Source organism: Zalophus californianus, chromosome 8 (genome assembly GCF_009762305.2).
Source record: "Zalophus californianus isolate mZalCal1 chromosome 8, mZalCal1.pri.v2, whole genome shotgun sequence".
Classification (NCBI taxonomy): domain Eukaryota; kingdom Metazoa; phylum Chordata; class Mammalia; order Carnivora; family Otariidae; genus Zalophus; species Zalophus californianus.
This window is the reverse complement of record NC_045602.1, coordinates 16,306,546-16,327,128: the sequence shown is the minus strand read 5'-3', so window position 1 is coordinate 16,327,128 and position 20,583 is coordinate 16,306,546. Positions and strand designations below refer to the sequence as shown.

Genomic DNA, 20,583 nt, shown 5'->3' with positions numbered 1-20,583 from the left:
GGATGACATTGAGTGAAATAAACTTTATTCCCTGGGGGCATCTGGGTGGCTTGGTTGAGCTTCTGACTCCTGATTTTAACTAAGGTCATGATCTCAAGGGTTGTGAGGTCAAGCCCCATGTTGGGCTCCACAGTCAGCAGGGAGTCTGCTTGAGATTGTTTCCCTCTCCCCACAGGTGCATGCTCACTCAAATAAATAGATCTTAAAAAAAAAAAAAGTTCTCTTTGGGGGATGGTGTCTGATAAAAATTAGTCCAAAGATGTTTGTGTTCATTTGGAAATCAGTGTTTGGGGAAAAAATTTCATATGCCACTTGTCAAAAATATGGTTGAGAAAGTAATCAGTGATACTGAGTTTATACAATAGCTTGGAACCTAAGTCCGTTAACCTTGTGGGGAGTAACTACTTTTATAAGCTGCAGTTTATAAATGTTTAAAAAGGGGGGAGTGGTTTCAAATTGTGCTTATCCCTCAAGGCCCAGCTTGAATACCACCTGTTTCACATGGCCTTCTGTCATATTGTTATATTTATTTTATTAAGCTTTATTATGGAAATACTAAACACAAGTAGAATAATGCATTGCATCTTCAGGTATCTATCACTGATATTCAACCTTACGTGAAATCTAGTATTTTACTTTTTATAAAATAGTGTTTCATAGCAACTCCCAGACAGCAGGCCAGTTTAAGCATAAATTCTCTGGGGCTTCGAGGTGGCTCAGTTAAGCATCCAACTCTTGATCTCACTCAGTGCCCCTGATGAGAACTTATTAAAATATATAATCCTCGGGCGCCTGGGTGGCTCAGTCGTTAAGCGTCTGCCTTCGGCTCAGGTCATGATCCCAGGGTCCTGGGATCGAGTCCCACATCGGGCTCCCTGCTCCGCGGGAAGCCTGTTTCTCCCTCTCCCACTCCCCCTGCTTGTGTTCCTGCTCTCGCTGTGTCTGTCAAATAAATAAATCTTCAAAAAAAAAATATATATAATCCTCTTGCTATTATTACCACTAACAAAATTCATGAATATCATATATACTCATTCTGCATTTAGATTTCCCTGATTTTCTCGAAAAAGTCTTTTTTTTTTTTTAAGATTTTTATTTATTTGTCAGAGAGAGAGAGCACAAGCGGGGGGAGCAGTAGAGGGAGAGGGAGAAGCAGGCTCCTCACTGAGCAAGGAGCCCCAATGTGGGACTTGATCCCAGGACCCCAGGATCATGACCTGAGCCGAAGGCAGACGCTTAACAACTGAGCCACCCAGGCGTCCCTCAAAAAAGTCTTTTTTATAGTTGGGTTTATTAAAATCATGATTCAGACAAGGTTTCCACAATATATTTGACATTTTAGCCTCTTAGTCTGAATAATATTCTTTCTTCTGTCCTCCCCCTTTCCACATTCTGGATTAGATGATTAGTTTCTTGTATTATCTCTTGACTTTGTGCTTTTATATTGCTCATATGTCTGATAAACAGTATTTAGATCTGGCGACTTTATTGGCTTTATTGAGATTGGGGTTTAGTGGGTTATTTTTTTGAGACAACTTTTCATAGATGGTGGTGCTGTTCCATATTTTATCATGGGGCATATATTTGCTTGTTTTACTTCTAAGATGATAGCATATTAAATTACTTAAAATGTTAATTTAGAAATACTGCCTTTGGGGGAGCTCATTTCATAATATATCTTTGATATTTCACATGTATCTTTGACTCATTGGAGTCATTTTGTGTTATCTCAGTTTTTTCAGGCATGTCATCTTCACTTCCAATTTATTTGACCTGCTTCTCTTAGGTGTTATCTAAAAGTTTGTTTGAGGTCGATTTAGTTTGGAGATCTTCTCTAAGCAGTATTTTGTGTTTCAAAATAAAAGAATTTCCTTAAGCAGTATTTTATTTCTCAATATAAAGCAATTGCGAGAATGCCTTTTAAAACAAGATACTTTGTAAGGACTCAAATACATGGTAATATCCTTCAGGAGAATTTTAAGGAAAAAAAAAATCTTGCCTCATATTTGCATTTAGGTAAGTTAAATATCCTGTTTTGCCTGTTTGAGAATATGTCCTCTGTGAGATTTATCCTCAGCTAACGCAGCCTTGCATGGAAATTCTTGGTAAATTTGTATTTAGTGGCTAAATGCTGATGTTGGAATAATCTAATTTCTAATTTTATTAGAGGATTTGAGGTAGGGTCTTTGAAGATTTCTGGTTTCTGGGAATCTATATATATTAATATATATATTATATATATATATATTATATATATATTATATATGTGTATATATATATGATAATATATATATATTATATATATAATATATATATATTATATATATAATAATACATATAATAAAACTATATATTAATAGTTGTGTTTGTGTGTGTGTGTGCACACACGCCAAATTTTATTCAAAACATGAAAACTTGACTTTTCCTTAGTATAGTTGTCAGTCATACTGTTTTTTATTGCTGGGAAAACAAGCATCTATAATAATTACCCCATGAAGTATGTGGACAAACAAGTAGCAAATATCAAAAAATGTTGATGTGGTTCTTGGCTCAACTACTAGTTAAGTGACTTATTCAGCACCATTAGAGAAGTGTATGATTCAAGGGAAACAAGCAAAAATGAACTTATTGGGACTTCAAGATAAAAAGCTTCGGCACAGTGAAGGAAACAAATCAACAAAACTAAAAGGCAGCCTTGAGAATGGGAAAAGATATTTGCAGATGAAGGGTTAGTATTCACAATCTATAAAGAACTTATTAAACTCAACACCCAAAAACCAAATAGTCCAGTTAAAAAATGGGCAGAAGACATGAATTAGACAGTTTTCTAAAGATTTCCAGATGGCTAACAGACACATCAAACAATGCTCAACATTACTCATCATCAGGGAAATACAAATCAAAACCAAGATGAGCGACCACCTCACACCTGTCAGAATGGATACAGTTAACACAAGAAACAACAGATGTTGGCGAGGATGCAGAGAAAGGGGAACCCTCTTGCACTGTTGGTGGGAGCCACTCTGGAAAACAATATGGACGTTCCTCAAAATGTTAAAAATAGAACTACCCTGTGATCCAGCAATTGCACTACTAGGTATTTACCCAAATGATACAAAAATACTGATTCGAAGGGGTGCATGCACCCCAGTGTTTATAGCAACATTACCAACAATAGCCAAACTATGGAAAGAGCCCAAATGTCCATCGACTGATTAATGGATAAAGAAGATGTGTATATATATGAGATGGAATATTACTCAGCCATCAGAAAGAATGAAATCTTGCCATTTGCAACGATGTGGATGGAGCTATAGAGTGTGTTATGCTAAGTAAAATAAGTCAGCCAAAGGAAGACAAATACCATATGATTTCACTCATGTGGAATTTTAAGAAACAAAACAGATGAACATATGGGAGGGGGGAAGAGAGAGAGGGAAACAAATCATGAAAGTTTTTTTTTTTTAAGATTTTATTTATTTGAGAGAGAGGGAATGAGAGACAGAGAGCATGAGAGGGAAGAGGGTCAGAGGGAGGAGCAGACCCCCTGCTGAGCAGGGAGCCCGATGTGGGATTCGATCCCAGGACTCCAGGATCATGGCCTGAGCCGAAGGCAGTTGCTTAACCAACTGAGCCACCCAGGCGCCCATGAGAGACTCTTGATAGAGAACAGACTGAGGGTTGATGGAGGGAGGTGGGTGGGGGATGGGCTAGATGGGGATGTATTAAGGGGGGCACTTGTTATGATAAGCACTGGGTGTTGTATATAAGTGATGAATCACTGAATTCTATTCCCTGAAACCAGTATTGCACTGTATGTTAACTAGAATTAAATTTAAAAAATTTCTTAAAGCCTCAAAATGTTTAAAGTTACACTTAATAAAACATACACACAAACACACACACAAGAAAAGTGTATGATTCAATTCATGCCCCCAGAAAAAGTAAATTACTAGGTGTTGATGGTGATTAGTAGAAGCTTGCAATGTAAAATCTTTGAAGGCTAATGGTCTACTACAAATACGTAAGCCTGGATAGGTTTACTTTTGTTGTGGATAAGAAAAGATAATTACTAAACAAATTTGTTGGCAAATTTGCTAAAGTGATTTAATATGCTGAAGAAATGAAGATATTCTTAAGGATTTTAGCTTCTGTTTACATTGGAAACCACTACTGCTCAATGATTATGTTCATTAAAAACTATCCAAGATGGATGACTACCAAGAATATTTCATAAGCCTTTTAAGTTACTCTTTGTATTGGCTTATATTTAATTAAGTTTTCATGTAATTTTGTTGTTTTTGTAATTGATGCACAAGATAGCAGTAGCCTTTGGGTATTATAGAACTAATATGGAAAAGTAGTGCCAATAGGAAGTTGCTATCAGACATTTTATGTTGATAAATGTCTTCATTGTTACAGAAAGTCTGAGGAAGAGCCTTGTTCACATCTCCATTAGAATGAGCATTGTGTATTAATACATATGAAGGCATTATAAGCAGTTACTATCTGATACTTGATTTCTTGATCTGAATTTGCATTTCATACCATAAAAAATCTTTTTCATTCAATATATATTGAGTATTTATAGATAGCTGAGACACAGTTCCTAGCCCCTTTGACCCCAGAGCTTAATTTCTGCTATGGCCTTAAAATACTGTGAAAATGTGATTAGTGTCCTTTGGTAGTAGAAAGTGCTTTAATACCATTTATTGTAGCTCTAAGTGGTTTTCCCCCCACCTTATTTTTTATAGTAGGCATATGGTGAGGAATTGGATCAGATGTTGTCTGAGAAAAATTAGTACTCTTAATGATATAAATGTACTTATTAACGCATATTCTTGGTTCTTTACACAAACTTACTTGTAAACTTTTTGAATTACATGTTAGTAAATATGAAAACTTAGAACTTAACCAAGTTATTAACCTGTTATTCAAGGTGCTTTATCTGTTTTTCTCATGTAATTAGCAGTAATGTTGCCTACAAAGAGTTGGCTAATGTTGGTAAATTTTATAATTTAATGAGACACTGTTCTTTTTTTTTGAAACAAAGAATCAACCTCAAGAAACTATTCTAATTCAGACTTACTTAAGATTACAGAGTCTTGGCCATAGAAAAGTTTCTATTATGTATCTTCTATATGAGCTAATTCCAATTGTTTATTAAATAATATTGGGGGCGTTTCACGGCTTGATGCAAACAAAAAAAATTTGAAGACAGACTTTACACCCCAAGTAATACTTTGTACCATAACTTTTGGATACGTTTTCTTCAAATTAACATAGTCAATTCAATATTCTGTACCTGGATGCTAGATACTCTGTTGCTTGTTAGAAGAAAAAAGTGTTCTTTCTTCCTAAGATCTAACCATTCTGGATAAAGTTGTTAAATTCATGTCCAAACTCTTTTCCCTTGCCACCAAATGATACCAAGATTTGTAACTTCATAGGACATAGAAAATTGGCATTTTCCCAAATTTTTGAGAGTCCCACTTAATGGTATATGTGTGACTCCTGCCCCCTCAGCTTTATTATTACTAACATGGAGATTATTGGCCTGAGTGTTAGTGTTTACTTTCTATCCTGTTTTGCCCACTTTATCCTCCAGTTTTTTCAAGATTGAAATAAATTGTAATACCCTAACCTGCAAAACTGAGTTTGAGTCTTCTGTGGATTTTGTTTTCTTTTGTATTTTAAAGTCTTTTCCTCATAACCTACTCAGTCGCCTCCATTTAAATGTAACTTTCATTATAAGAAGACATATGCCTGGGGATAGTGTAGATGAAAAAGTTGGAAGCAAAGCTCTAATGTTTAACTTTTGGCTTGCTCATATTTGAGAGTGGATTATCTGCTTTTGATTTTTTTTTTTGTAGAGCAAAGTGAATCCACTAGAGCAGAGGTCAGCAAACTGGCCTACAGTCCAGATCTGGCCCACAACCTGTGTTTTTTTTTGGCCCACTTCTCTAGAATTGGTTTTTAGATTTTTAAATGGTTGGGTGGAAAAAGAATATTTTGTAACACATAAAAAATACATGAAATTAAGATTTCACTATTCGTAAATAAAGTTTTATTGGGACACATTCATGCTCATTTATTTCGGTATCAAATGGCTGCTTTTGTGCTACAGAGGTGTCATTGAGAACATAGATCATATGACCTGCCAAACCTAAAATGTTTACTGTCTGGCTCTTTACTGAAAAAAGTTTGTTGACCCCTGCCCTGGGGCGTGATTCACCACAAAAGTAAGAATGGCTCCTAGAGACTTGTCACATTTATCTGTAGGTTCTTTAACTTAGGCATAACCTCATTTATTTGGACCACAGATGAAAACCTGGAAGTAAGGAAAAGTAAAGATTCAGTCCTGGGACGCCTGGGTGGCTCAGTCGGTTAAGCGCCTGCCTTTGGCTCAGGTCCTGATCCCAGGGTCCTGGGATTGAGCCCTGCATTGGACTCCCAGCTCAGCGGGAGGCCTGCTTCTCCCTCTGCCCTTCCCCATCCTCATGCTTTCACTCTCCCTACCCTCTCTCTCTCTGAAATAAATAAATAAAATATTAAAAAAAAAAAAGATCCAGTCCTTTTTCACTCTTGAGAAAATTTCTTGTCTTCTATTAGGTTCTTTTCATTTTTCTTAATAAAAATCTCCCTCCTGGGAAGCCTGGCTGGCTCAAGTCAGTTGAGTGTCTGCCTTTGGCTCAGGTCATGATCCCAGAGTCCTGGGATCAGGTCCTGCATCAGGCTCCTTGCTCAGCGGGGAACCTGCTTCTCCCTCTGCCTGTTGTTCTCCCTTGCCAGTGATTTCTTTCTCTAAAAAAAAAAAAACAAAAAAACAAAAACAAAAAAAAAAACCTCTCCTTTCATTCATGGACCATACAGATACATTGTAGAAAGATAATAAAATACAGATAAATAGATAAAAAAATGACGTACTCTGATCACTTAAGGACTGTATGAATTTTGGGTTATTTCCTTTCAGTCTTTGTTTATTTTTTATTTTTTAACTTATTTTTTATTTTTTAAAGATTTTGTTTTATTTGAGAGAGCACAAGCAGGGGGAGTGTCAGGCAGAGGGAGAGCAGGCTCCTCCTCACTGAGCAAGGAGCCCGATGTGGGGCTCGATCCCGGGACCCAGGGATCATGACCTGGGCCAAAGGCAGACGCTTAACCTACTGAGCTCCCCAGGTGCCCGTCTTTTTGTTTTTTTAAAGATTTACTTATTTGAGAGAGAGCACGCCAGCCGGCGTGAGTGGGGGGAGGGGCAGAGGGCGAGGGAGAAGCAGACTCCTCTCTGAGCTGGGAGTCCCAGCACAGGGCACGCAGGGCTCCATCCCAGGACTCCTAGGGCTCCCTCCCAGGACCCCCAGATCATGACCTGAGCCGCAGTCAGATGCTTAACTGACTGAGCTACACAGCCACTCCTCCTTTCAATCTTTATTAACATTACTATCTAAGCATTTTCTTAATTGCAAACTCAAGTATTTTTAATAGTTATGTGATATTCCATTTTATAAATGTGTTGTGTCACTTAACTATTGTAGGGCAGTTATGTGGTTTATAATTTCAGAATTTCAGTAATCTGCAAGCAATACTACTGCAAGCATGTTTGTAATAAAGCTTTATATGTATTTATATATTTGTCTTTACATGTTGTCTTTACAGGTGGTTTTCCTTTCTGAGACTTCCTTCCTCAGTTTCCAGCATCTCTGGTTGCCCCAAAGTCTGTCCTTTGGTTCTTCAAGCCTTTAAGACTGGATTCTCTATAGGAATTTTGGCGCCCCACCTCCAAACCCAGGCCTGTCCTCAGGCGAAAAACCCATTGAAAAACTCACTCTATGCCAGTTCTTTCTTCTAAGTGTAGACTGTCTTCCAGTTTGTTTTTGTTGTTGTTGTTTCCCATCACCTTCAAATTGTTTAATATTTGTCCAGAGTTTATACTTATCTGCAGGAGGGTTTAGGTTAAAGGACTACACCTTCAATTACCAGGATACCTGTGCAATTCGTTTAAACTCTTTAAGAACAGTGACCATATTTTAATTCGCTTTTTTCTCTACAAAATCTTTTTTTTTTTAAAGATTTTATTTATTTATTTGAGAGAGAGAATGAGATAGAGAGCACGAGAGGGAAGAGGGTCAGAGGGAGAAGCAGACTCCCTGCTGAGCAGGGAGCCCGATGCGGGACTCGATCCCGGGACTCCAGGATCATGACCTGAGCCGGAGGCAGTCGCTTAACCAACTGAGCCACCCAGGCGCCCTCTCTGCAAAATCTTAACACATTGCAGATGATCCAGTAAAAGCTTACTGAGTAAATGAAATGTTCACTTTGTGAGAATTGTTAATGAATCCAGCTTTTCTAACAAGATAATAGCTTATTTGCCATCCATATATCTTCTTTGATGTATCTCTTCAGATCTTTTGCCCATTTTTAAATTGGGTTATTATTATTATTATTTTTTTTTTAAGATTTTTTTTTTTATTTATTTATTCATGAGAGACAGAGGAGGAGAGAGAGAGAGGGAGAAGCAGAGGGAGAAGCAGGCTCCCAAGGAGCAGGGAGCCCGATGCGGGACTCGATCCCAGAACCCTGGGATCATGACCTGAGCCGAAGGCAGACGCTTAACCATCTGAGCCACCCAGGCGCCCTGGTTATTATTTTTTTTTAAGAGTTTTTAATATATTCTGGAACAAGTCCTGTATTGGGATATGTGATTTCCCAATATTTTCTCCTGGTCTGTGGTCTTTTCATTATTATCAGTGTCCTTTGTACAGCGTGTTTTTTTATTGATGAAGTCAGATTTTTTAGACATCAGTTTTTCTTTCATTGACTCTGCTTTTGATGTTGATCTTAAAAATCATTATCAGACTCTAGGTCGCACAGCTTTTGTTTTTTCTAGAAGTCTTATTAGGTGTTAAATTTAGGTGTATGATCCATTAGTTAACTTTTACATTAAGATTTTTTTTTTTAAGATTTATTTATTTATTTGACAGAGAGAGAGCAAGAGCAGGAACACAAGCAGGAGGAGTGGGAGAGGGAGAAGCAGGCCTCCTGCCGAGCAGGGAGCCCGATGTGGGGCTCGATCCCAGGACCCTGGGATCATGACCTGAGCTGAAGGCAGACGCTTAACAACTGAGCCACCCAGGCGCCCCTACATTAAGATGTTTAAGTTAAGGTTCATTTTTTGCATATGGATATCTCATTGTTCAAGTATCATTTGATGAAAAGATTGAAGAGCCTTTTTTTTTTTAGAATTGTTTTTATTTATTCATTTGAGACAGAGATACAGAGAGGGAGTGAGAGAGAGCATGAGCAGCTGGGAGAGGGAGAGGGAGAAGCAGACTCCCCGCTGAGCAGGGAGCCCGATGTGGGGCTTGATCCCAGGACCTGGAGATCATGACCTGAGCTGAAGGCAGACGCTTAATCATCCGAGCCAGCCAGGTGCCCCTGAAGAGTTTTTTTTTAATAGCTAACTTTTTTTAAAGATTTTATTTTAAGTAAGGTCTACACCTAACGTGGGGCTTGAACTTAGAATCATCAGGCGTTGCATACTCTATGGACTGAGCCAGTCAGGCACCACTTTAATAGCTAAGTTCTGAATACTTATGTACCCAGTACCAATTTAAGTGTTCTGTTATCTAATTCAGCTTTTCCAATAAGCCATGTGGCAGCTGCTGTTACCCTCCCATTACCCTCCCCTACCCCCAAAATTGAGAAAAAACAAGTTTAGATTACCTGTCCAGAGTTAGAAAACTAGTAAGCTGCCAGAACTATAATTGAATCCAGTTCTATCCCCTTGTAAGGTAGGCGTCAAGGATTAAAATATAGGAGTTACATGAACAAAGTACAATTGAGGAAGATGGCTGATTACACTTTGAAGATTAGATCATATGATGGGAAGTTAGGAGATGATCGCAATATTTTAGGTAAGAAATGATGGTAGTCTAAACAACCAGACAGCTGGTGGGGCACCTGGATGGCACAGTCGGTTAAGCATCCATCTCTTGATTTTGGCTCAGGTCATGATTTCAGGGTGGTGAGATCAAGCCTTGTGCCGGGCTGCACCCCTGGGCGTGGAATCTGCTTCAGATTCTCTCTCTCTCCCCCTGTGGCCCCCCAAAACAAAACAATCACACAACAACCAGACAGATGGAAAATGGTTAGATGTTAAGTGAGGTAGGAGGTTGATATTAGTGACTGGATATTGGTGTAAGAAAGGAAAGAATGAAGTTGTAAGTGGGGAAGAAAGAAGAGTAATGTTGGAATTTTGCCCAGGGAATGGGAAGGAGATAATTGGAAATTTTTAAGAGGAGAGAAATTTGGCTCATAAATAGAAACGTTAGAGCCAGTGTCCTAAGCATATATATGGTTTTGAAAGCAATGAGAGTGGATGAGATTACGTACGATAAAGGGTAGAGAGGAGACTACCATGGATAGAGTACTAAGGAACTCTAACATTGAAAATGGAGTTGAAGAGACAAGTTGAAGTCTGTGAAGAAGCCTGAGAAAAAGCATCGAGACACCGTAAAGTAGAAAGAAGAATTTTAAGAGACAAAGTAGCAACAAAGAACAGTATTATAGGAACGGAGGCGTGCTTTGTAATGTCACGTGCTATGGAGTTTTAAAGAGAGTTTTAAAGGGGGAAATGATAGGGTTATATTGTAAGGCCCAAAAGCAGGAAGGCTAAATTTGTAGTAGCTTCAGTGTTGAGTGTTGAGTGATTTTTTTTTCCAGCAGTACTTAACATTAGAAGGCAAAGGACCTCTGACTCAAGAACACATTGTCAAGTGAATGATAAACTAAACAGTTAGAAATGGAAAGATAAAATACACTTTAGTTTTAGTTGAAGGAGAAGGGAAAGGAGCTACTCTTATGGAAATTTCAATATTGCTCTCACAGCTGATTAATTTGTATGTTTCTTTGAGGTTGAACTGGATCACCACTTAAATATTTTCAGTGACTTTTTATCATTGGTATAAGATCTACAAATAATGAAATGCTGAGAAGTTTTGAAAAATGTTAAGTAAAATAGTAATTTTGTAGTTGGAGCTATAACAAAACAAAACAGACTGTATTTTAGTATTTGAGCTTGCTTCCTTTATTCTTTATTACTTCCCATCTATTTTGCTCAGCTAGTAGGGGTTTCTCTTGGCACACAGAATAGCCCAAGAACCTTTGACTCCAGGGTGTTAATTTTCATTTTAATGTAGATTGCTATTATGTGCTCTATTTAGGAAAATCTATCTTCATAGAGAAATCGATTTCTGCCCATCTCAGCGCATGCTAATAGCAGTAATAGCAATATAATATAAAAATATTTGTTGCAGTCTGTTTAAATTTTACTGATTTTTGTTTTTGTTATTGAACAGGTTTGATCTGTGGATGAAATGAATCATGATTTTCAAGCTCTTGCATTAGAATCTCGGGGAATGGGAGAGGTAAGTATTTATGAAAACTAAGAATGTATAAACCTCACTTTGATTATTTGAGCCATTGAGACTCATTTTTTTTAACCGTAAATATTCTTGAAAATAGTGGTTATGTCTTCCACATGATGTGGGTTTTTTAAATCTTGGATTATACAATTCTGTATTGTGATTTCAGCTTTTTTTTTTAACCCCTAGCAGTAATTTTTAGTGAGATTGTGTCTAGTTGATTGATCGACTTGGTTTAGAAATTAATGTTTTATATTTTGGTAATGAACCACAATTACTTTGCCCTGAAAAGAACCTTTCTTTATCCTTGTCCTGCTGTTTTATATATGTATGCTGTTGACTTCAGCCACGCTTAATTGTTCACTATTCTCTCTTCCAAAAATCTCTCCTCGTTTACTGTTTGCTTAATAAACTTCTAATCCTATACAAGACTGTGCTGAGAAATGAGAGTCTTACTATTGTACCATTGCTATCTGTAGTAGAATTAATTACTTCCTCTTCTGACTTTTCATAGATCTTTATACATATTATATTACTTTGTTACAGTTTGTTTTATATTAGTCTTCTCTGTAGATTGTTAGCTTTGAATGACTGACACACAGTGAGCACTCTGAATTTTTTAATAGATTTTATCGGTCCTGTTATTATATGATTTTCATTGGGGCATCCCACTTAACTGCACCATAACATAATATAAGGCATCAAAAATGCTGTTTCCATATACCTAAATTATATTTAGAAAACTTTAATCGCTTATAAAAACCCTTGTGGTCACATCTTTATTTTGTCATGTTCTATGGTACTAACATAATGTGGACTTTGCTAATAGAACATAACAGTGAACAGACATAAGATGTGTAATTAACTGCTTGCTCCTGGAGATTATTTTACTTTGGTAGATTAGAGACCTTCATGAGACTTACTCCATCCAATGCTGTGTGCTCTTCAGATGCAGAAAAAGAGTCCAGTCACTCCTCTGGGCCACAAGAGGGCACCCTGCAGCTAGCTAACCCTTCCCTTCTCCAGAACAGCGTTTTCCAAAGAGTTTGTCATTTTCAGAGGACTGATTTAAGGGTGAGTTAAGGTACTTAAGCATAAGTATTGCCAAAGTAAACTTGTTAGTCTAGTGCATAAGGTAAAATTTTAGTCCCTAAGAAAGATTTGAAAGAGGGAATAATTTTTTAGTCAACAACAAAAAACTATAGAGCTTCACTGCAATACAGTGGCTGCTTAGGCATTATTTACCCTATGGGCGAATAAAAAGAAGCAGTTGAAAAGGGCTTTTGTTTTGTTCACTGCTACTTAGTCTTTAAAAAGTAGAATAACCTATCTTGAAAGCAGGTTTGAACAGTGTTTCAGCCTAGTCTCTGACAAACTTGAACTTGATTTTTAAGAGCAAGTAAAGTCACACCATTAACTTAATTCTTCTAGACCCCCCCCAGCACTTTGCTTCCTAGATCTACATTGTACATATATTTACCGATTGGCTCATTTTCCCCCTCCCTTTCCAAATAGTAGTTGATAAATGCAAAGACATCTTTGCAGTTAAAAAAATGTCATGATCAGAAATAGTTGGAAGAGTTTGGTTAGTTACTTGAGGGTGGAGGAAGTACACTTGATGTTTTTGGAAAAGAGACAAGCTGGGTTGGAATAGTATGTTGATCTAAACTTAAATCTAGGCTTTCTTAATGGAAATTTCAGATATGCAGAGTACAAGTGGCTGGCTAGGGTATAGACTGCCTGCTTTTTTGGGCAGATAGCAGTAGGTCAGTGCTTCTGTGACCTTCATTCAGTAGAAATGTATTTTTAAATAAGCTGTTACTCACTAATTATTTTTTCTTAACAGTTTACCAACTAATTCTGTTACCTCTAGGAGATAGATAAGAAACCTGCTCAGGTTTCTGTCTCTGGGTTCTGTCTCCCACAAGCCTTTCTATCTTTCCTCATCTCACAGGCAGCAGGGAACCTTCTGGGATTTCCTTCTTTGCCTGTCTCTCTCTCACCAGTCTTCTCCTCCTTTCCTGACAGGTGAGGTGTTTTGTTTTTGTTTTATCCCAGAATCCATTCATTTTAATAAATTAAAAGTAGCCCTGAGTTTCTGGCTCTTCCGTTTTCTAAACTTGCTTGTTTATTTTTTTAATGTGACATCCTTTTTTAATGGATTGCCCTATTCTTGACTTTTTCTTCAAAAATAAAGTTTTCTTTATTATGTCTTAAGTTGTTGTAGATCTCTAATGTAGAAAGCACTGCATTACATACAGGACTGTTTTCAAATGTACTGGGTTTTATAGATCATGGTATTTTGTGCTGACCCATCATCAGAAGGGCAGTCTTTTCTATTTGGTCATCCAGAAATGGGAACAGATCTGTATATTCATCCATTCATAAACTCATTCTTTCCATATTTTTCCATAGCATGTTTTTGTCAAAAGACTTCCTAATTTGTATTACATCATACCGCTTAAAAAGAGCAAAGCTCATTCATAGGAGGTTGGACTCAGTTTCATTAGTATAGTGTTTTAAAACTACACTGCAGGGGCACCTGGGTGGCTTGGTCGTTGTGTCTGCCTTCTGCTCAGGTCATGATCCCAGGAGCCTGGGATTGGGCTCCCGGCACGGCGGGCAGCCTGCTTCTCCCTCGGCCTGCTGCTCCCCCTTTTTGTGCTCTCTCTCTGTCAAATAAATAAATAAAATCTTAAAAAATAAAACTACACTGCAGAGGCACATACCTGTTGTTTTATACACAGACTGTATGTTCCTGTTTATTTTTTAAATAGGGGGAAAGAGGCCCCTGCCTGAAATTCTTTAGGAAACCCAGAATTTAACTTTAAGTCACTGAATTAATGTGTTTTTTGGGGGGAGTATTCATAGCTTAGTATGATAAATAATGCCCCCTTGTTTCTTACACAGTAATATTTAAAGAAAATTATGTGCTGAGATCCTAAGTGGTGTGGTGAAGTGGAATACTGGATAGGGGAGTAAGGAGACGTCTGTTTTCTCTGATCTATCATTAGTGCTATGACCTCAAGTAAGACTGACTTCTTTGGAGACAGTAATAAGAATAACCTTTTATATGAATTACACATATCTCAAATGTTCTAGCTCTGATCTGATCTGTTAGGGATGACTGGAATGGAAACCAGCTACTTGAAGATAGATCATCGTTTTGTCTGCATAAATCTTTGTCTTAACGATTCTACCTTAAAGTTTATCCGCAGTAATGAATACCCACATTATATAGGCAGAATATCATGATAATATTATTAAAGTTTATTATATCTAGTGGTATTCTAATACTGGGAATTTTCAGAAATACTGATGAATTAGACTGTGATTGAAAAGAACCATCTTCTATGGTAGTTAAGTGTAAAGAGAATGAACGTTAAAATTATAGAGATTGATGGGTTCAAATCCTAATGCAGCCATTTACTAGCCATATGTGTAACCTTGGTTCTGTTTCCTTATGCAGAATGGACTGTATTAGGCATCTGTTCTTTGTTTCACGATTCTCCTACAATACTCAAATGGACTTGAAAAAGAAGGCAAATAGCTATAGATGAAATTTTTATAATGAATGATGTCATAGTTCTTAGCCAGTTAAATATTGCTGGTCAGTGTGTTACTTATGTTTTATAATACTGGAAGATTCCTATTTTTTGTAGTAAAGATATCTAATACTTATGTGTCTGCTGTGTGCTAGATACTGTTCTAGGCAGTTTACTTATGCTGTTACATTCTAGCCTCATAGAAACTGACAGTTGTTCTATTATCCTTACAGATGAGGAAACTGAAGCTCAGAATGGTTAACTGGCCTAAGGTCATGTATAGTAGTGATGGAATGGTATAAACTCATGAATGCCTTGACTATTTACAATATTGCTTCCTATTGGAAGTGATGACATCTAATGTTTTCTGTTAAAGGATATGAGGAATGGAGAAGATTGAGGAAGTTGTATGATTTGAAAAAATGAAGAAGTGTTGATCTCTTTTCTTAACAGAAGAGATGAAAGTCTTGAAAAGAACTAATCTGGGGTTATAGGGAATTACCTTGTGTTTTTTGTTCTCTACACATTTAGTTATTAGCATCTATGCCTCTCTTTTCTGAACTTCCATAGATAGTCATCTTACATCCTATTTTGCCCAGACAGTCCAGATGCATATCTCTTGTCGTGGCATAATTATTAATAGCACCCCCTTCCTCAAAAGTGTTCCAAGTTTGGATGTTTTATGAACACCTTAATTTAAAACACCATATTGTAGACATAAAGCTTTTCAGATTCTTTGATTCTTGGGATTATGTTAATTTGGTTGGTTATGTGATTTTATGTAATAATTTACATAAATAATATGTAATAATTTACATAAATGTGTAATAATTTTTACATAAATTTTAATTGAGGCAGTATGCTAGGTTGTTGACTGATTTGACAGTGGAGAGGGAAAGCCATAAATGCTTTTTGAAAGAAAGAACGAATAATATGGTGGACAATTGGGGGATGAATTTGTGTGTTCACCCAGTCATTTCTCAGTTGGCAGGACAGAGGTGCAGGTTGACAAATACTGAATTGCTTGACCTTGGTTTAAAGCTTTTGTGAATTACGGAACTAATATGAAGTGGTAGTGGATCATATATTTTACAGATCTTTAAGATTTGTTAGCCCTTGTTTTCTGTAATATTCTTCCCCATTTCTACTACAGTAAAAGAGTCTCCAGGGGCAAATCTCTACTGCTATTACAACTAGTGTACTGCCTAAATCTTTTTGTTTGTTTGTTTCTGTTCTATCCTGAATTATTGCCTTCCTCTATAATTAGTTCTTTTTTTTTTTTTGAATTTTTAAAACTTTAATACAGTTCAAATCAGTGGGCCAGGTTCACTTCAGCTCCTTCACTGCCAAACCTGGGGGCAAGGACTGCTTCAGTTTCTCTGCCTTCTCCTTGTCCGTGATGACCAAGGTGTAAAGGTATCTGCTGCACCGAACTTTAAACTTCACATTATCCTTATTTTTCTTGATCTTGACGGATTTGGCATCCTTTCGCCTGGCCGTGAGCAAAAAGTCCTTGATTTCCTCGATTTTGCGAGGCATGGCTACGGGGGGCACACGGGAGCGCGTGGCCGGCACAGCAAGCAGCAAGAAAGCTATATTTAGTTCATTTTAGTTTAATTTATTCTTGGTCACAAACTAGTAGTTTCTGAAAGTATTTGGAATCAGTGTCTAAACTGTCACAAAAAGTTGTTTCTAGAATGTACAGGCCTTTGTCAGTAGAAGTGTTAATTTTATTAACTACTAAATTGTTTTCCTCTGCATGATATCTTATAAGTGTTTGCAAAATGAAAAGATATTCATAGTGTAGTGCTTGGCAGAAAGTAGGCACACTGCATAAGTGCTTAACATAGATTTTTTTCCCCTAGTTGTACAATTTGTATTTTAAAACAGTGATATATGAGCTTCTCTACTAAAACACTACATAGAACTTTTATCACAAAGACTTTGGAATGGTTTCCTCAAAGAGTTTCTATTCTGCTACCTTAGAAGATTAGTTTTAAGCCACTTCTGTGTCTATGATGACTGCTTCTATTAAGTTGTTAAAATTTTATTCTCAATTCCTTATTTGTTACTGTACTTTGATATTGAATCTTTTTTCATGATGTGTGGGATAAAAACTTTTTATTTTCTCAGGAGCCATTTTTTTAATGGTATTTTGAAGGATTAAGTTGGGTTTTACTGTGAATGAATGTTCAATTATTTATATCAGGCACAGTGTTTTAGTATTAATCAGCTTTACATTTTGTACATGAACTTTTATAGTGAGATTAAAAAAAAAAAACGAAGGAACAGAGGTTGCATTTGGCTGGGATCTTTGTTAGAGCAGATTATTGTTTAAAAGTCTGTGCACAAATCATTTGCAGCCCAGCCCAGTTCCTAACATGGAGAAACTTTTCTTTTAACTAGCCCAAGTTGGTTTCCTTTAAAATTAAATATATTATATAGTTTAGCAAAAAATCTGTAGATTAGGAACATGCCCAAATTGAACTTTTCCCCCTGCCATCAAAGCTGGTTCTGGTTTTTTGTTTGGTCAGTAGTACTACATTTACCTTATTACCCAAATTTAAAAATTTTATCAATCTCCTCCCCGTTTGTAATCATATCCTGCTGACTCTCCTAAATACCTCTCAAACCATTTTATTTTTCAATTCTTTCTGTTAGTACCCTGTTCCAGTTCTTACCATCTTGGCCCTGTTGTAGTTCTGCTAAACTGATTTCTTTGTCTGTAGTCTAGAATATCCATTATTCTTATAGGTTACAACTTGAGTTGTTTTCTGAAACACAGTATCACTCTTAACAACCTCTGTGGATTCCCTTATTTCAAAGTAATGTGCAGTTTTTCTTTAACTTGTCGTTAAGGTTCCTCAGGATCTGACCTAGAAAGCTTTACCAGCATCAGCTTTGACATTCCCTCATCTGTTCATCATCTCATACCTTGTTGTACACACAGTGCAATTTATTAGGTTGTGCCTTTATTCATGATTTACTTTATCTTCCTCGCCTTCCACTCACACTTTCACACCCAACACACAGTTTTATTTCTCAGATCCAATTCGGGTTTTACCGAGTTTGTTTTATTACATTTAGTTTGTATGTTTGTGAGCTCTCTGAGAATAAGGTTACCATGCCCCTAAGGAGGCAAACACAGGTAATTTAGTGTGGTAAGTATAGTGTTAGAAGTATATACAGGTTTAATTATGACCACTGAAAGACTGGGTACCTAATTACGGGCTGAGAGGGAGGAGGTCTGAGGAATGCTTATTTAAAATGCTAAATGCATGCCTCAGGAAACCAATCTATTGTTTTCAAACAAACATATCCCCAGTCCATCTTCTCTGAGTATCAGGGAAGGTAGACAGGAGAGGCTAGGATGAGTGATAAAGTATCATTAGGAATTAGCCAAATGTACATTTTGAATAATCAGTGAATCATTATATCAACATAATTTTTATGTGCTCTGTCTGTCACATATATGGTAGATAGAGCATGGGGCTTTTAGATTATTTCAGAAGTATTTGAGGTTCCTTTCTGTGTGTCTTCCACCATCCACAGGTTCCTGTTTTGAATTGATAGATTGCTAGCATTCCAGACCTAGGAAGAGTCATGAAGTTAACTTCCATTGAATAAATGAAGTAAAAGTGAAGATGTATTTTCTATCATGGAAGCTATGGGATAGGAGGTGATCCAAGGACAGTAAAGGAGAGGAAGTAAAGGAGAGGTTTTTACCTTTTGTATAGATGTTTTTATTATCTATATTAAGAAATTTAGTAGGTTTTTTGAAGAAATTTATAAAGAAAGTCACATGATGGTAAAACCATTTCAAACATGTAGAAAAGTCAGAAGTGGACTTTGACTAGTGTTCAGGGTTAGAATTACTAGAGCCAGTACCCAAACATTAAGTGGGGAGTTATTTTATTATTAACAAGACAAAAATAGAAAATAGTTCTCTCTGAATTTTCCTTAGTATTGAAAACTCACTTGTACATATTGGTGGTAAGTTCTCTTTCACTCACGTAGAATTAGAATAAATTTGCAATTAGAATGAAACTTCAATTAATATTTTTTTCCCTCCCAAATAGCTTTTGCCTACCAAAAAGTTTTGGGAACCTGATGATTCAACAAAAGATGGACAAAAAGGCATATTTCTTGGGGATGATGAATGGAGAGAGACTGCATGGGGAACTTCTCGTAAGTTATTGGTGTTATGTGTGAGAATTATGAATTTACTTGAATTTTTTGAAACCCTGCCTACCCCTGGACAGACAGTATTTGGAGCAAATTTCTGATGACTTTGTTGAAAATTTTATAAGTCATTATAATGTACATTTTTAATGTAAATTAACCCTTATCTAATGGTCTACTTAATAATTAGAAGTTTTTGTCACAGTAAAATATTACTGGATGATAATTAACTTTAAATTTTGAGTGTAAATTACCTGGGTGTTTCTTTATTCTCCCTCTGCCCCCCCCCCCCTGTGCTTTTTCTCTCTCTCGCAAAAATAAATAAAATCTTTAAAATAAAATAAAATTACTTGTGCTCGAAAACTTGATTGGTAGACATGTTTTAATTTTTGTTTTGAAGGTTGAATGCTTAATTACTTTATTTACCAGAACCAAATATTTTTTAAAGCATTCTGAAGCAAAACATCTTGAGCACAACATTACGGTAATGAGAGATTATTTTCAAGATGGGTGGTTGGGAAATATTTTTGGTATGTTATATTTGGAGGACAACTCGTACAAGTGATAAAATATTTAAGCAACATTATATATTTCTTTTTAGTGTCAAGTTTGTATTTTTAATTTCTTGTGCCACTTCCTCTTGCAACTTAACTTTTTTTGGCTGTATGGATAAAATTTTGAAGATGAATATTAGTCTTTACCAAGAGATAGGAAATTAGAAATGAATGAAAAATTAGAAGTTATTTTGTTTATAGAACATTTATTGAATGCCAAGTATGTTACAAATATGAGTAAGATATTCCTTGTTCTAGAGGAATTGTTCTAAAGAAGAGTCTTTCCATGATTGCAGGAGACTTTATCATATGGTTAGTTTCTCTAACTGAAGTTACCTTTTTTTTTTTTTTAAAGATTTTATTTATTTGACAGAGACACAGTGAGAGAGGGAACACAAGCAGGGGGAGTGGGAGAGGGAGAAACAGGCTTCCCGCTGAGCAGGGAGCCCAATGCGGGGCTCGATCCCAGGACCCTGGGATCATGACCTGAGCTGAAGGCAGACGCTTAACGACTGTGCCACCCAGGCACAGTCTAACTGAAGTTCTCTTTCTCACCCTCACGTTCACCTATTTTTTGCTCACTTTAACTCTTTAGCTTTCATGTCACTTCCTTTGGGATTCACTCTAAGACTGGGAAGGATTAATGCTCCTTCTTTCTGTTTCCGTAGTATCCTGGATCATTTTTACTGATGCACTTTTACTCTGTTATGATTGTCTTAGGGCAGGGACTGTCTTGTTTGTTCTTGGATTCCCCATACATAGCGCAATGCCCAGCATACGAGAGACCATAAACCAACATTTTTTTGAACTATGTTAATGAAAGGGTGAATGATTGAATGAAAAAATATAATGACTAATCTCTTGTGGATAAAGGTACTG

At 36.7% G+C, this 20,583-nt stretch overlaps 2 protein-coding genes across 8 annotated transcripts in view; one reads left to right on the top strand and one right to left on the bottom strand.

Annotated features, from left to right (window-relative positions):
• The window catches only part of PUM2 (pumilio RNA binding family member 2), a 102,906-nt gene that overhangs the window by 15,638 nt on the left and 66,685 nt on the right, over positions 1-20,583 (top strand). For 6 of the 7 annotated variants that reach the window (XM_027623698.2, XM_027623696.2, XM_027623697.2 and 3 more), the window contains exons 2-3: positions 11,358-11,426; positions 19,048-19,156. In XM_027623698.2, the coding sequence (XP_027479499.1) occupies positions 11,376-11,426; positions 19,048-19,156 (160 nt within the window). In that variant the 5' untranslated portion in view covers positions 11,358-11,375. Of the gene's footprint in view, positions 1-11,357; positions 11,427-12,372; positions 12,498-19,047; positions 19,157-20,583 lie in introns of all 7 variants that reach the window. The other variant, XM_027623700.2, reaches the window with a different exon arrangement.
• On the bottom strand, positions 16,239-16,557 carry LOC113938310 (60S ribosomal protein L38). Its single transcript, XM_027623704.2, has one exon. It carries the CDS (start codon positions 16,505-16,507, stop codon positions 16,295-16,297), a length of 213 nt encoding a protein of 70 aa, XP_027479505.1. The 5' UTR covers positions 16,508-16,557; the 3' UTR covers positions 16,239-16,294.

Bases quoted from the DNA above. Each gene is read 5' to 3' on its own strand.
- LOC113938310 (XM_027623704.2), bottom strand. From the start codon at position 16,507: ATGCCTCGCAAAATCGAGGAAATCAAGGACTTTTTGCTCACGGCCAGG.